This window comes from Arachis duranensis, chromosome 8, assembly GCF_000817695.3.
Source record: "Arachis duranensis cultivar V14167 chromosome 8, aradu.V14167.gnm2.J7QH, whole genome shotgun sequence".
Classification (NCBI taxonomy): Eukaryota; Viridiplantae; Streptophyta; class Magnoliopsida; order Fabales; family Fabaceae; genus Arachis; species Arachis duranensis.
The window spans coordinates 10081794-10097481 of record NC_029779.3 but is presented as its reverse complement, the minus strand read 5'-3'; the positions used below and the strand labels follow the sequence as shown (position 1 = coordinate 10097481).

General features: G+C 35.0%; 3 protein-coding genes across 3 annotated transcripts; 2 read left to right on the top strand and 1 right to left on the bottom strand.

The window, feature by feature from the left end:
* The first annotated feature begins 696 nt into the window (after positions 1 to 696).
* Positions 697 to 3953, top strand: LOC107460672 (cyclin-A1-4). Its single transcript, XM_021128730.2, has 11 exons — positions 697 to 777; positions 859 to 1288; positions 1465 to 1601; positions 2062 to 2154; positions 2322 to 2455; positions 2569 to 2644; positions 2744 to 2820; positions 2922 to 2955; positions 3081 to 3230; positions 3335 to 3469; positions 3577 to 3953. Exons 1-11 carry the CDS (start codon positions 697 to 699, stop codon positions 3637 to 3639), a joined length of 1410 nt encoding a protein of 469 aa, XP_020984389.2. The 3' UTR covers positions 3640 to 3953.
* Positions 3954 to 4056: 103 nt separating this feature from the next.
* Positions 4057 to 6402, bottom strand: LOC107460696 (uncharacterized). Its single transcript, XM_016079079.3, has one exon. The coding sequence runs from the start codon at positions 6311 to 6313 to the stop codon at positions 4202 to 4204; it is 2112 nt and encodes a 703-aa protein (XP_015934565.1). The 5' UTR covers positions 6314 to 6402; the 3' UTR covers positions 4057 to 4201.
* A 579-nt stretch (positions 6403 to 6981) lies between these two features.
* LOC107460712 (chloroplast processing peptidase) lies at positions 6982 to 11603 on the top strand. The gene is made up of 7 exons (XM_016079100.3): positions 6982 to 7160; positions 7265 to 7503; positions 9827 to 9889; positions 9988 to 10056; positions 10162 to 10248; positions 10552 to 10619; positions 11009 to 11603. Exons 2-7 carry the CDS (start codon positions 7276 to 7278, stop codon positions 11076 to 11078), a joined length of 585 nt encoding a protein of 194 aa, XP_015934586.1. The 5' UTR covers positions 6982 to 7160; positions 7265 to 7275; the 3' UTR covers positions 11079 to 11603.
* The last annotated feature ends 4085 nt before the right edge of the window (positions 11604 to 15688 follow it).

Below are 15688 nucleotides of genomic sequence, written 5' to 3'. Positions count from 1 at the left end.
CAGTATTTGGCTCCTCAAAGCAGCAGCAAACGACAGATCCAGTGACCGTTTGAAACTTTGAAACAATTCAAATTCAAAATAGAAGCTCCTCCACACTCACGTGCCAACGACAATTCATAATACCATAAGATGCACCTGCATCATGCATGAAGCTGCACTCTCAAACGGCGTCGTTTCGAAACACATTTTTGAAAAATAAGCTCTAGTAGTATAGAACCATGTAGGGGACCACACTCGTAACGAATAATGTGCCAGATCAACGGTCCAGATTGACCCACATTTGAAACCAAGCCTTTTCCCCGCCCTCAAAAACCACATTAAATACTACCTTTATCAAAAAGGAAAATTCACAATAAATGATAAACAAATAAATTAAAAAAAAAATAAAACAATAAAATAATCTGATTTAATGCACACTCACGATTTTCTCTCTTGTTTTTTCTCTTAACTCTAAAAAGTTTTCAAATGAAGAAGAAAAAGACCCCTTCTTTTCCCTTTATATGGTAGTAATTGATTTCTCTCTGAAAATCAGAGCAAATAGTGCCACTAACAATCTTTCTTTCTTTCTTTGTTTCTGCGTCTTCGTTTTCTCTCTTTCTTTACTTGGTTCTCGTTCAGAATTTAGAGTATATTGTTCTCAAGAAAACAAAGACAAAGTGAAGAAAAGGAGTTTCAACGGTTCAAAATTTGATTGAAATGTCGAACCGTCGTTCATCGTTTTCTTCCTCAACGACGTCGTCTTTGGCAAAACGCCTCTCTGGTATTTTTTCCACTTCTGTATTCTTTCATTCCTCACGTGTTCAAGCTTTAGGTTTAGGTTTAGGGTTTCATAGATTGATCAATTGTTAATTTTGATAGGTACCTTGTGCTACTAAAGTTGCTAAGACGAAGAAAGAGGCTTCATCATGTAACACTACTACAACTTGTTCTTCAATTTCAAGCAACAAGATACCGATTTTGCAGAGTGCTGTAAAGTGCAATGCTGTTGTTTTTCCGAAGCCTAGTTATGTCTCTGCAAGGGAAGAAGGTGATGCTAAGAAAGTTGTTGTTGCTGTTGCTGCTGCTGCCCCTGTTAGTGTTCATATCTCAAAAATGGATATTTCTCCTTGTAAATCAGATGGGGCATCTGTTTCCATGTCTGTGGATGAGACCATGTCTTCTTGTGAATCTTTCAAGAGCCCTGACATTGAGTATTTGGACAACAATGATATCGCGCCGGCCGTTGACTCAATTCAGAGGAAGACATTCAGCACCCTCAACATTTCTGATACTCCAGAGCCACCAGCAGGTTGAAATTGATTATGAATATGAATATGAATATGAATGTGGATATGAATATGCTATTTGTGTTATTATATTTTGTAAATCATCTTTGTGGGGTTTGATTTTGTTTTATTTTTTATCATATTGTCTGTACCAGTGCCTTGTCTTCTAATGCAGTACATGATTGGATATGTTTTGCAGGGAACATATGCAGTAGAGACATACTTGTTGAGTTGGAGAAAGATGACAAAGTTGTGAATGTTGATAACAACTTCATGGATCCCCAGCTTTGTGCAACATTTGCTTGTGATATATACAAGCACCTGCGTGCATCTGAGGTAAAAAATGCATACCTCATATTATGTGTTTGATGTGTTATTAGTTTAGTAATCACTGTAGCTACTGCAACTTTGTAAGACTATTTGATTTTTTTTTGAATAGTAAGTGGATCTTGCTTTGTTAGATTCCCAACTTAAATTTCTGACTGCTTTTCTTTATTCAAAATTTAGTAGAATGCCATTATTCTTTGAATAGTGGTAGAATGACCTTTTTGTCGGATTGCACCTTAGTCCTTCATTTCTGCTTTCTTTCACATTTGGCTTCATAAAGTTGCATTTGAGGGCTTAGTCATCCTCGATAACTATGAGAGTTTATTTTTATTAGTCAGATAGTCCCTCTTATTTTATTTAGTTTTTAACCTTTTCACCATCAATACCTATCTGCTACAAAACATTAAAATTAATACCATTTGATTTGTTTATTCTAAATTCTTTTTCTTTGTTAAATATGGAATCTTAGGCAAAGAAAAGACCTTCCACGGACTTCATGGAGAGTGTTCAGAAGGACATAAATCCAAGCATGCGTGCTATATTGATTGATTGGCTTGTTGAGGTAATCTTGATATTCAACAAAAAAAAAAAAAATAGGGTTAAAAAATATGAACACACCTAATTTTTGGCACATGATATTGAACTTTTTATCTTACTATATTGCAATTGGGAGATCAAGTGCAGGGGGGGTTTATAGCTGTATGCTAAACTTCCGTATTCGATTTTCAGGTAGCCGAAGAGTATCGATTGGTACCTGATACATTGTATTTGACAGTGAACTACATAGATAGGTATCTTTCAGGGAATCCAATGAACAGGCAAAAATTACAATTACTTGGTGTTGCTTCCATGATGGTTGCCTCGTAAGGGTCCCTCTTATGTCTCTGATTGATGAAATTTCTACCATTTCTTTTTATCTATTTGGATTGACAAAAACACATAATAATAGAATTTGATGTTTGGTTATTATTGACAGTAAATATGAGGAGATTTGTGCACCCCAGGTAGAGGAATTTTGTTACATCACCGACAACACATACTTCAAAGAAGAGGTTTGTGCTTTTACATTTTATTGGCTTAATTTTGCAGCTTCAAGTTACTTGTTTATAGTACATTTAGTGTGCCAATCTAATGCAAATTATTCAATGCAGGTTTTGCAAATGGAATCTGCTGTCTTGAATTATCTGAAGTTTGAAATGACAGCTCCAACAATTAAGTGTTTCTTAAGGTAGTGATTAAAGTGATTGCTATCTTATACTGATCATTTGAAGTTCTATGGTTTCTCAATGGCCTAATTCAACACCTCTTTTATTTTTCATGTGATATCAGACGGTTCGTTCGTGCAGCTCAAGGAGTCAGTGAGGTATCTTCCTCTCTTAAGCTGGTTATTTCTATTTGTAGTTCTTGTACTGCATTTAATTGTATTGTTTCTTTATAATTAAACTCCACTACTAACAGAAAAATGATTCCATGTCTTTAATTTTTCAGACCCCTTCGTTGCAACTAGAGTGCTTGACAAACTACATTGCCGAATTGTCTTTGTTGGAGTACAGTATGCTTTGTTATGCTCCGTCACTAATAGCTGCTTCTGCAATTTTTCTAGCCAAGTTTATACTCTCCCCCTCAACCAAACCATGGGTACAGTACTATCAACAAAGCCTATGATCATTTTAAGATTCTTAATGTATTCATTTTAAGGGTATATATGCTTGTGCTTGATATTATTTTTTCTCCTTAAACAGAATGCTACATTGAAGCACTATACACAATACCAGCCTTCTGATTTGTGTAGTTGTGTAAGGGATCTCCATCGACTTTGTTGCAACAATCCTAACTCCAATTTGCCTGCAATTAGGGAAAAGTATAGTCAGCACAAGGTATAAACATAAACATCTTTGCCTCTTGAGTGGTTGCTGCTATGATTTGTTGTTCCCTTGTATAATATTTTCCTCTTAACTTAGATATGTTGAATTTGTGTTTTCAGTACAAAAATGTGGCCAAGAAGTGTTGCCCTTCCTCAATACCTTCAGAATATTTTCAGAATTGAGGAAAAATACAGTTGAATTGCCGTTACTCAAGAGAGAAGGCCATTCTTCTCTTATCATTGTATATGTAGTTACCATTTTTCCCACCTTGATTAGAAGAGTTCTTGTTGTATCTGCTTTTCATTTGATGTGGCATGCTCTGTGGGGGTTCGGCCATAAATTGACAAAAAAAATCAAGCTTCAAAGAATCTACTTGAATCATTGGCTACTACTGCATCTCCATCATTTTTATGGCTACCACATAACTGCCCAATTTTAAATATGTAGTAAGCAGTAAAACAGAAATAGCACATTAGCACATGATTAATTTGTTGAACCTTTTTTACTATGGCCTTTCAATCTGATCAATAGTTACAAAGTATCATTTCCAATGAACTTGAGTTTGCTCTACAAGTATCATGAGAAAGCAACGCCAATCATAACCCATAATAATTATAAAGTATATATAATACATATAACCCAAAGTTCACACTTTACAGTAGCAAGCATCTTATTATGCATCTGCCAAATGATAAAGGCATTTACCAAAAGATAAAAATTGCAATATAAAATGCCATTAAGACCTTATAAACCACACTGAGCATTTGACACAACACTTCCATTACCATTAGGCATATTGCTAAGCCAATGCAAATCCTCAAAGGCACAGTACGGGCCACCCTTGGGCTTCTTAATACTAACGGGCTTCAGAAACTTGGGGGCCCAAGCAGGTGTACCATCCTCATACGAATTATGGGTCAGTCTTGTCAAACCCGACCCGTCCAACCCAATGGTGAATATCTCACCATACGGCTGGTACTGATGAGGGTTAGATATTGGCTCAGCAGAAATGCCAGCAAAATCCGAAGTAAACACAATCTTCTTCCCATCGGGGCTAAAGTACGGGTGGTTTGTTCTCCCACCCGACCCGCTTTGAATAAGTTTCCTTAACCCGGTTCCGTTGGGGTGGATCAAGTACAACTCAAAACTTCCATTACCGGGTGCGTGCCGGTCCGAAGCAAAAGCGATCCATTCTCCATCCGGTGACCAGTTACACATTGTGTCTGTCCAGGGCCCCTCCGTCAACCGTCTCAGCCCGTTGCTTTCGCCTTCGGCCGCGTCCATCACATAGAGGTTCTTGTAACCCGTCCGAGCTGACCGGAACACGATCCATTTCCCATCAGGCGAAACCGAGGGAAATGCGTTGTTGCCTCCGCCGAGTGTCAACCGCTTGATGTTGTTACTCTTTTGGTCAACGTTGATGGAAATGATATCAATACGCGTGCTCTCTGAGGAGAATCCTTCTCCGAGTGCAGTGTAGATTATACCCGGTCGAACCGGGTCCCATGCGGTTGAAAATGTCATCGCGTCAGAAACCTTTCGAAGGTTCGAACCATCACTGTTCACTACGTAGATCCCTGGCATGTCGACGTAAGCGATTCGGTCACCCGAGGGAGAAAAAACCGAGAACGAACCAGTGAACCGGAAGATGGACAGACCGGGAACCGGGCTTTTAACGTTCTCGAGTAATAGCTGAGGGGATTCGTTTGAGTTTGGCTCGCCCCTGCACTTGTGGTATCCGACCCGGGTTGAATCGGGCGAGAGGAACGGGTTAAGGTGGTGAGAATTGGGTGAGACGAAACGAGTCAACTCGGTGAACTCGTTCTTGACCAGGTTGAATAATTCGATTTGGCGATAGGTGGAACCCGGCCTCCTTGTCGCGACGGCGATGAATTCGTGGTTTGCCGGCGAGGTTGCGGGTGTGAACGCGTGGAGACCCGGCGGGGTGACTCGCTCGACTCGGACCGAGTCAACGGATATGGATCCCTTCCCGGCGGGGAGGATAGCACGGTAAACACTCCACCACTGGTCGTCGCCCCTCCGGTGGAAATAGATGGTGCGATCGTCCACCCAGCTTGGCCAGCCACCGTGTTCAACAACCTTGACTCGTTGAGTCCCATCCCGAGTCAAGAACACATAGATGTCAGTAGTAAGATCCTCCACCTCGCCGTTCCATCCAGATTCGCCGTAGGAGGCGACGGCCGTGAACTCCCCGGAAGGAGACACGGCGGGGCTAAAGTCAGCGACGCCGTAAGGGGTTAGCCTTCGAGTGTTACCAGATTTGAGGTGGGTAGAGTACACGGCTGCCCAGCTGACACGTGGCACGCCGGGGTTCTCGTGTGTGGAGACGTAGATAAGATATTCTCCCGTGAGGGTTGGTTTATCCTTCATGGAGACTTTGTTATCGTTTTGCGAGTGATTGGGTAGCAGAGGGAGTTGGATTCTTTTGGTGATGGTTTGGGATTCGAGAGTGGATCTTCTTGATGAGGTTTGGGGTTGTTGTTGGAGGTAGAGTGCGTCATAGAAGATGGTGGAAAGGCCGTTATTCCGTTCAGTGACGTAGACGAGTTGAAGGGGCGGTGGTGGGTCTGTAGGGAGAAGGAGGGTGGGGGGAGCGAATTGGCCGTTAAAATTGACGGAGTGGCCATCGGTGAGTCGAAGTTCAGAATTGGGAGTGAGTGGAATATTATTAACTGGGACGGAGTAGATGTCGAAGGCGTAATCGGGTCGACCAAGTGTGGTGAAGATTATGCTTGTGGAACCTTGTTCTTCATCAGATGCATAAGATAACGGTAATAGTGACCATCTCCATGACAGTAGAAGCCATACAAAAGGTAAGTACTGCCGAAGTTTCATCGTTTCTGTTTCTGTTTCTTCTTCTTCACTGTCAAGTGTTTGAGGGAGTGCGTGCGTGCGAGTGTGAGCAGTGTGATAAATTAATTGAAGAGGAATAGAAGATAACGAGGTGAGGTCCAAAATTTGTGTACGTGTGGCGATGTGATACGATAACACCCTAATTTGTCGTTTACTGCTTTATGCATGGGCTTGTTGGACTTTTTTCTTGGCCCAAAATGCCTCCACTCTTATTATCATTAGTCATTTTATCACCATAATGTTCTTCAGAATTTCGTGAGCAATGACGTCTGCTGCATATTTCCCTTTCAAGTTACCTTTTCTATTTATTTTATTGTGGCTGGAAAATAAGGGGAAGTTGAAGAGCTTTCACTTCAGGGCCTTGGGGTTGGAAAAATGGAAATTTGATACGAACTTACGAGTACGATATTTTTGGTGTTGTAGGTAATACTGGGCCTGGTGAAGGATTTGAAAATTGGGCTCTAGATGAATTGGGCTCTAATTGTAAAAAGAAAAAAACACAACTGTTTCTTATGTTTTGTTAGTTACAGTAACGGCTTTGCAGTGTGACGTAACCGTAGACAAACAAACACTCACGTGTCAGAAAACCGCGTTGGATGCAGAAACTTAATCAGTAAGTCTCACCTAACTTCACCATTTACTAATACAGATACACTTCTTCCTCATTTTCATTCTCTCTCTTTCAAGTTTCAACTTTCATGTCTGAAGCTCTGGCTTCTCTCACATTCATTCATCGCTTGTTACACTTCTCTCAATTTTGACTCTTTCTCTGGATTCATTGTCCGATTTCAAATTAAAAGTCAAAACTCCGATCTCTTCACGAATCCTGGTACAAAACCCTGATCATGCATAATTCATGATAATCAATCCACTCTCTCATTTGTTCTAAATTCTTAATTAGGTTAACTGAATTCTGTTGTTTGTTTGGTTTAGTTGGAGTAACCATGAGTTTCTTGAGGCCCAGTGCATTGTACTACTTCCTTGTGGCTTCTCCTTCAATGCGATGGATGCCATGTCAGAGTGGAGGCTTCTTCCGATGGCCTGGTCTTGATGGGTTCATGAGGCTCCTTCTGCTTGCGCTTCTCTGGACCATGTTCTCTGAACTTCACTACATACCCTCTTCTTCTATGTACCCTACCCTTCGTGTTGGTGATCGAATTCTCGTCGAAAAGGTACCTCCTAACTTCATTCTTTTCTCTTAAATCTGTGCCCCTTTTCTTTTTCTTTTTATCTATCTAACTTCTATGTTTTAGCATATTCCTGTTCTATGTTGGCAGAACCTTCCAATTGATGGTTGTGTGTAGATTTAATTTACTCGTAATACAATTTTTTCTGCTGTTTAGGTTGTAGCTAGCTCTAATTAGATCCATATTAATATTTCTTTTTAGGAGTTGGTGTTCTTGTATGTATTGATTAGTTTTTATCATGGCAATCGTTCCATTGGAGTATATACCCTTAAATAAATACCCTCCTTAGAAGTGATATACTCTGAAATCCGAAGTCTGTCCGAAACTACAAGTTCTACAAATGGCAAGTTGATTTGACATTTTAAGTTGTACTTCGTGTTTTACCATCGGGTGGTGAAAGTCAGAAAATGTATGTTTGGTAAAAGAGGGTGTAAATTGGTCAAGACATCTAGATATAGTTTTCAGTATTGTATGAATAAGCTACGTTTGGTGATAACAAAGTTGTTTAACCACTTATCTTTGAAGTGATTAAGTGAATTCTACTTGATATACTCAATGAATTCTGCTAGTTTTGGTAGTAAATTTTTTGGTTGGGTGGTGGTTAGGGCTGCCAATGGATAGGGTAGGGTAGGGTAGGGTAGGGTTTAGATCTTACCCTAACCCTATCCGCCCGTTGAGAATTTCATTAAAACTCTATCATATCCTATTCGCGGGTTGAGAATCTCTCAATCCTAACCTTACCTACATCCTAAAGTTCTAAACCCTATCCTATCCTACTCTACCTGTAGAAATATCAAACTTTTTCAAAGCAAATATAAAAATTCAATCATTCCAAATTTTACACATATTAATAAAATAAAAAATATAAAACTAAATTCAAACTAAAATTAAAAACAATAAAATCTTAAAGAAACCTAACATAAAATTACAAACATACATATTATAAATATACAAATGCTCTAAATTACACCGGCTTTGGCTTAACCCAGATCCGGTCCGAAATATAGGCTGGGCCTAATTTTTAGACCCTAACCCGATCCTAGACCTAATGAAACCTACGCACCTTCGGGCCGGGTAAAAACCGGGTGAAAACCGAGTCTTTATCATGTAAAAATCACCTAATATCCAACTATTATTTCATAATTCACATAATAAAATTCACTTAAAAAAATATAATAAGAACCATTCCTTTTCTAAAATTAAAACATAACCATAATCAATATTAATATTGTCTAATAACACCAAATATTTAAATCATTACAAATAACACAATATTATGCATTAGTCTAAAGTCTTATGCATTTTAAACATAAAATATTAACTTATAATCTTATAATGACTAATAACAAAAAATATTAAGGTTTACAATATTTAAATTCCACATAAGAATAGCCATCATCCATCGCTAATAACACAAAATATTAATTGTGTATGATGACCGGGCCACCGGACCGAGTTCGGATGACTCGAGCTGTAGCACGGACCTGACCCGTCGACTCGAAATAATAACAGGATCTATTTTTGAGACTTTTATCCGGTCCTAGACCCAATGAAATCACACTAAATTAGCCCCCTAAAGTGTTCGGGGCCGGATCGGGTCTTCGAGCCGGGCCGCCCTAGGGTCGAGTAGCCTACCCTACTCGAACGGGTTGGGCCAAGTTAAATACCTGCGGGTAGGGTATGTATTGCCAGCCCTAGTGACATGAGTCGTCTCGAAAGTAAGGAGTGGAAATTTGACTAACAAGAAATGTACGAGTTCTTAGACATTGCCCTCCTATCAACTCAATTTAGCAAGACCATCTAAACAATGTTTGAAAATGGCACAAACATTAATACAGCATAAGGGTAAATGACTATAAAAGGGAGAAAGATAGAGAATAATAATCTAGGTCAAAGGGATCTTAGTTTTAGGTCGTGGGAGATGTAGCAATAACTGATATGTAATGAAAGAGAGGATGCAGAAAGAGTATGTCAATTGGCTTTATGAATAATTTGTATAAATAGCAGATATTGTTTGGTTAATGATTCTTTCCGTTGCTGTAGTTCGTGTTGATTTTTGTTGATGGAAATAAATTTTAGCTTCGTTGAAATTCTGCTTCAATATGATGCAATTTTAAAAGTGGGGTCATTTTTTATATTTTGTCTTACACTCTTTTCATTTTTGTTTCTGCATACTGACTGTTTGTGTTGTGGTGAGAAACACACTCAAAAATAAGGTCAACAAATATTTTCTGATAAATTTCTGTTTTTCTACTTCTATCATCTTTTTAATATTTGAATTTTGATTTATTTTTGCAAACTTTGTCAGGCTTCATTTTACCTCAGGAGTCCTGCTGTAAATGATATTGTAACGTTCCGGGATCCAACAAAGGTATGTTATCATGGGACAAGTTGCGACTTACTTGCATATTCCTAGGACGCAACTCATGACACAATTCAATTATATGATTGTGCTGGTATTCTGTACAGCTATCTAGAGACAAAATGGATGGTGTTTTCATTAAGAGAATTGTTGCAAAAGCCGGAGACACAGTTGAGGTATAAATGTGCTTCAATTTTCTTTTTTTGGTAAAATAAATCATGAGCAGAGAGAAATATAACTAACACTTCAAGTCTTCCTATCCTGAATCGCAAAATTTGCAGATTCGTAATGGGGAACTCTATGTCAATGGTGTTGCACGGGATGAAGATTTCATAGCAGGTCCACCATCATACACACTGGAGTTAACTGTGAGGCCCTAATTAATGCTATGGTCCTTTTTACTTTTAACCTTCATTCAAGAATTATGCTGTGACCACAATTCATATTCGTGAACATTATGAGGTAGAGTCGTTGCACAATCTCAAACTACGCTTCTTTCACAAGTTCAACAAATGTCTGCTTAGTAGCTTCCGGATTAACAATGTTCTATTATGGAGAATCATGTGTTCTCGCTTTCCCTTTTATGTTTGCTTTGTGGCTGAATATCATTTCCCCTTGTTTCTTTGTTGATTCATATTTTCCTTTTCCTCACTTTATTTCTATCCTCGCAGCGTGTGCCTAAAGGCCATGTTTATGTTTTGGGGGATAATCGTAACATCAGCAATGATTCCCATATGTGGTGAGTAACTCCTGCTACTAGTTATTGCCCTTTTGTTATATATTTTACATTAAGATTATGTTTTGTTTGAGGTTTGATGGATAAAGCTCTTTGTATAAATACTCGCAAGTTATCCATGGAAGTTTTCACCTCATTTTCTTAAGTCGTTTATTTGAAGCACAATTTGATATGTTCTCTTGATGTATAGTTACATCAGTATCTTGTTTAATGTTTGAGGAAACATGGTTTTACAGAAGCTATTGTTGTACTTAACAATATATGAATCATTTCCCTTAATCTCTGTTCTGTTAGGACAAATGATGGATCTCTTAATGTTAAACAATTTCTCCTATTATCATTATCTTTTTCTTCTTTGTAACATGAATCTTATTTTCCTTAATAATGAACAGGGGACCACTTCCTGTGAAAAATATTATCGGAAGATATGTCATGTCTTGGCACAGACCAAGAAACATTTGACACACATATCATTATCAATTGGAGATGTATTGCAGGAAATAGAGTTCTACCTCCATGTGATTTCCATGAAGAGTTATTTCCGAGTTATTGAATCATATTATTTGCTAACTCTAACTGCCATTTGGATACTCAAATACCCCTAGTGAGACTTCATTCTTCTGTTCTTCCTTTGGATGAAACAATTAAGTCTTGTCTCACTAGGTAAAGTCGGCTACACGTATTAGACAACACCATAGTGTTCTAACAGGAATCACATTCATATCCGAACCATTTACATCCAAATCTCTTTCAATATCACAAAAACAAACAAAAAATATTTCATGTGATTCCTGCTTGGTTCATTGTTGTTTGAGCATGGCATTGCTGATTGTTTATAGGAATCTGATTTCTTTTGTATTATCCATAATAAATTTGTTTATATGCATTGAAAGAAAAAGAAAAGTGTGGAAAGGAGTATTGAATTATTTGAATCTTGCTCAAAACTATGGCATAAGTGAAAGATACTTGTTAGTTGTTATAGTGTCATGTTCTTTTTTACTTGAATGACTTTGCTGCCAAAAAAAAAATCCTTTTAACTTTTTATCTATGGTCGGATTTGGATTGCTTGGAATATAAATATGTCTTTGTTGTTCGATAAAGGGAAGAATTTATCAAAACCAATTCTATCTACTTGTGCAAAATTTGGTTAGTGGTGTCATTTTCCGTTAATTGGCTCCTCTAATGTTTCACGCTTTGAAAAGTTAGTAACATGCAATTCCAATGAAGGAAGGAAAAACAAGATTGCACTACCTTGTTTTTGCACCATTCACTACCACATCTTACTCTTATCTCTTAGAAATTGCCACAAAAATATCTTGCCAAAAATTGCTTCAATAATTATGATTGGAATAATAAATGAATAATGCTTTAAGATGTGCTTTTTTGAGTGTACGATGTTGTGCTCCTCCTCAAATGTCTAGTTAAAGACATAGACTAACATTAACCTTTGTCTTGATGCTGATTCGAAGCATATTATCGAATATGATAGTCATTATAAAAATTATTTCATTACAGAAAGTTTGTTAATTGGAGTTTAGACTATTATCTTATGGTAAATGAACTCACAAAGGTTTAATTCTAAAGAGAAAGACTGAGAATTTTTTTTTTCCTTTAATATTTGTCCATCCACTAATTTATTACAGATCATTATTGGTTACAAAAAATTAATTTCCTAATAAAATCATAGATATTATTTATCCACACTTGACTTCACAATTTAGCAGTTAAATTTCCTATATATAATTTTGAGTACAAGATCATGTGATCGTATTTGGTAAAAAGGAAAAAAAAAATATTTATGCAATTTCTTGTACTGTAGTTTAGTAATATTAAATTCTTATAAACAAGAATTTTTACTTGGCATTTTGTGACGATATTTAAGAAATCGAATCCAAAACACCTACTCCGTGTAAACCATACCACCATCATAATAGAAAAAAAAAAAACGAAAAAAATATATCATTATAATAAGAAAAGGTGTAGAATAAATTTATTAAATTATTTAATAATTTTTAAATATTAATTTTATATGAAGTGGAGTTTCTACTATAACAAAATTGCCTCAATAACACGGAACTATATCGTGAAAACTTGTGAATAAATAGTATATGAATATGATAAGAATTTTTCAATGAAGTAGCAAGTTTAAAACATTATATTAGTTGAATTATTTTCAATGATTTGGACTTGAATGTACCATTATAAGACATTAGTATATGTATGTTCATATAAAAGGACTACAAATAAATAACTTTTTAATTAGGTGGTCTTGAATTCCTAAATCGTAGCTAACCGTAGGCGTATAACTACTGCATTGTTTGGTTATCTATTATGTACTCTTCTAGACAGGTTTATGCTACTAAGTTTCAACTTCACGTTGAAAAATCTTGGTTATCCTTAACATACTTAATACATTATATGTTCCAAAAATAATTGCCTGAATTATGTATATAAAATAGATATTTAAAAATATTATTTGTATATTAAAATCAGTTATCTCGTATTTGTGTACATAAATATATATTTTATTTAATTTATTTTTAGTATATATTTTATATTTTAATATATATTTTATACTATAGAATTGATTTTAGTATATATTTAATATAGTTGATAAATATTTGTTTAGCCAACTTAGTCAAATTTAAAAGTTTACTTAAATTTATGAAGTCTACATATGATGATTTTTTTTAAGAGCGAAATTTGAATTTGAAATTCCTAACTGAAAATAAAAAATTATATCATTTAAATTATAACTTGTTGGACATACGATGAGTTTAGGGAACAAGAATAGTAGACCTAATAAACTCTTAAAGTCACGAGAGTTTATCAATCACATTGAACAATTTAAGACTTATGGTAGCTAATTATTTATAGGAGTTCATGTGTTAATTTGAACGTTTGATGACATTGGGTTTTAGACTTTTAGCTAATAAAAATGTTTGAAAAATAATTAAAAAAATCAGTCTAAAATAGCTTAAAATTATTTTATTTAATATTTTTAATTATTGTTTATTTTATTTTGCTTTCTGATATAAAAATTCTTGTAAAGATATTTTTGCATTCTTAGAAATAGACGATAAACATTGTACTTAAAGAACTGATATTAGATGTATCGAATAATTAAAGTTTACCCCAAGAGAAACCTACACTAATAGTTGAATATACTTATTGATTAGATCACTTAGCTTCTTGTTCACACAATTCAAATTAAACACATACAGAAAAATTCAATTAGTCATAAGTATAAACATACTTATTATCAATTTATTTTTTATAAATTAAATGTATATTATTAATAATAATAAATATGAGATTATTAATCAAAATGATAATTAAATAACTTATGATTTAATAAAAGGTTTAAGACAAGTTTTAATAATTAATTTTTTTATGGGTAATACATAATAAAAACTATTTTATAAAATAAAATTTAACATTAAAATTTTCTCTATCCTTGTTACATAAAAATTTAATTTTAATCTTTATTCTTTAATTATCCACACGAAAAACACAGTCAATAACCTAATGCACTAACTATAAACCAATGCACATGGCCATTTTTAGTGTTGGTGCTGTCTTGTTTCACACAGCTCACTCTATCTCTTCACCATGCATCTTCTTTGCTCCATTAATGCTACTATGACCCTACTACTTAATTACTTCAAATAAATAAACAAACAAATAAAATTTAAAATCTTAGATATTTTTGCTAGAGCGATATATATGTGTTCAGTAATATTCTGAGAGTTAGCTGAAACACTGATTTGTATCTGAGCGTAAGGTCTAGACTCTTTATGAGACAGTGTCCTGCAAAAGATTCCGATACTTAAGTTAACAAGGACTTTAAACAGGTTTTAGTAGAATGGAACATGTGTATATTTGAGGAGTGTCAGTATATTTATAGTAGAGTTGATAACCACCTTTGTTGAAGTAATTCCACCTTTATTGATGAATAACTGTTCCCTTTATCTTGGGAGTTTCTTAAGATTCGTCTTTTAACGAGGTTAGAGATAGTACGAGAGATTTGGAGAAACAATTACTCATTTAGATAAGTACAAGCTGATTTTTTTACAGTATCCGACCTCTTTAAAAATGTTAGATAAACTTGAGAGACCATCTTTTTTGGATAAAACTTTCAATCAACTGCAATTTTTTAACCCAATAAAAAATGATACCTGCAAAGAATTTTGACAATTAATTGTATTTTGTTAAATACAAGAGAGATTTTTTACAAAATTCTTTACAAATTTAATAGAATACGATCAGGATTTAATATCTTATAGAACAATCATACTCTAGTAGAAAAAATGCGTTTGAATTTGATCATTTTTTATTTGCCTCATTGTCATGAAGTCAACTTGGTCATTTAGCATGAGAGGTAGAAACACATGTTGGGGTACTACGGTAAATAGGACATTGTGACAAAATATAATGTGCAAATATTCTAAATTGGTAGTAGTCATTCACAAATCTTATTGTCATCATGGGTCTTTTATTTATTTGCTAGTCAAGCACTACTGAAAATTTTTCATCAAAGCATTACTATTCTCATCACGATTCTTTTTGAGTTGCCAATAAAGCAAAAGATATTGTTGCTACAAATTAGTTAATATCACTAACAATATTATATAAACAAAAAAGTTGATGTTTATACTTAAGGGTCGCAATATATATACTTAGTACCAAATATATATAGATAAGTTATATGGGCTTATGGAGTTTAAAAAAATAACATTAGAAGACTAATAATATATGTCCAGTTATTAGTAATAAATTAAGTATTCATTAGAAGACTAATATATATATAAACGATGTTTTTTAATTTAATAAATTAAGTATTAATTTGTTACCAATTAAAATCTCATTTAAAAAATTATTGTTAGTCAATAAATTAAAATTCATTAGTACACATTTATAAGTACCCCCAATAATATAAGTTCTGATATCAGACACATATAAAGGCATTTTAAAAGTATCCATCTATATATGTGTCTAGAATAGTATTTCACGTCAATAGTTAGTTAGGTTGTATTATATGTAAAAAATTACTAATATTACTATATACAAAA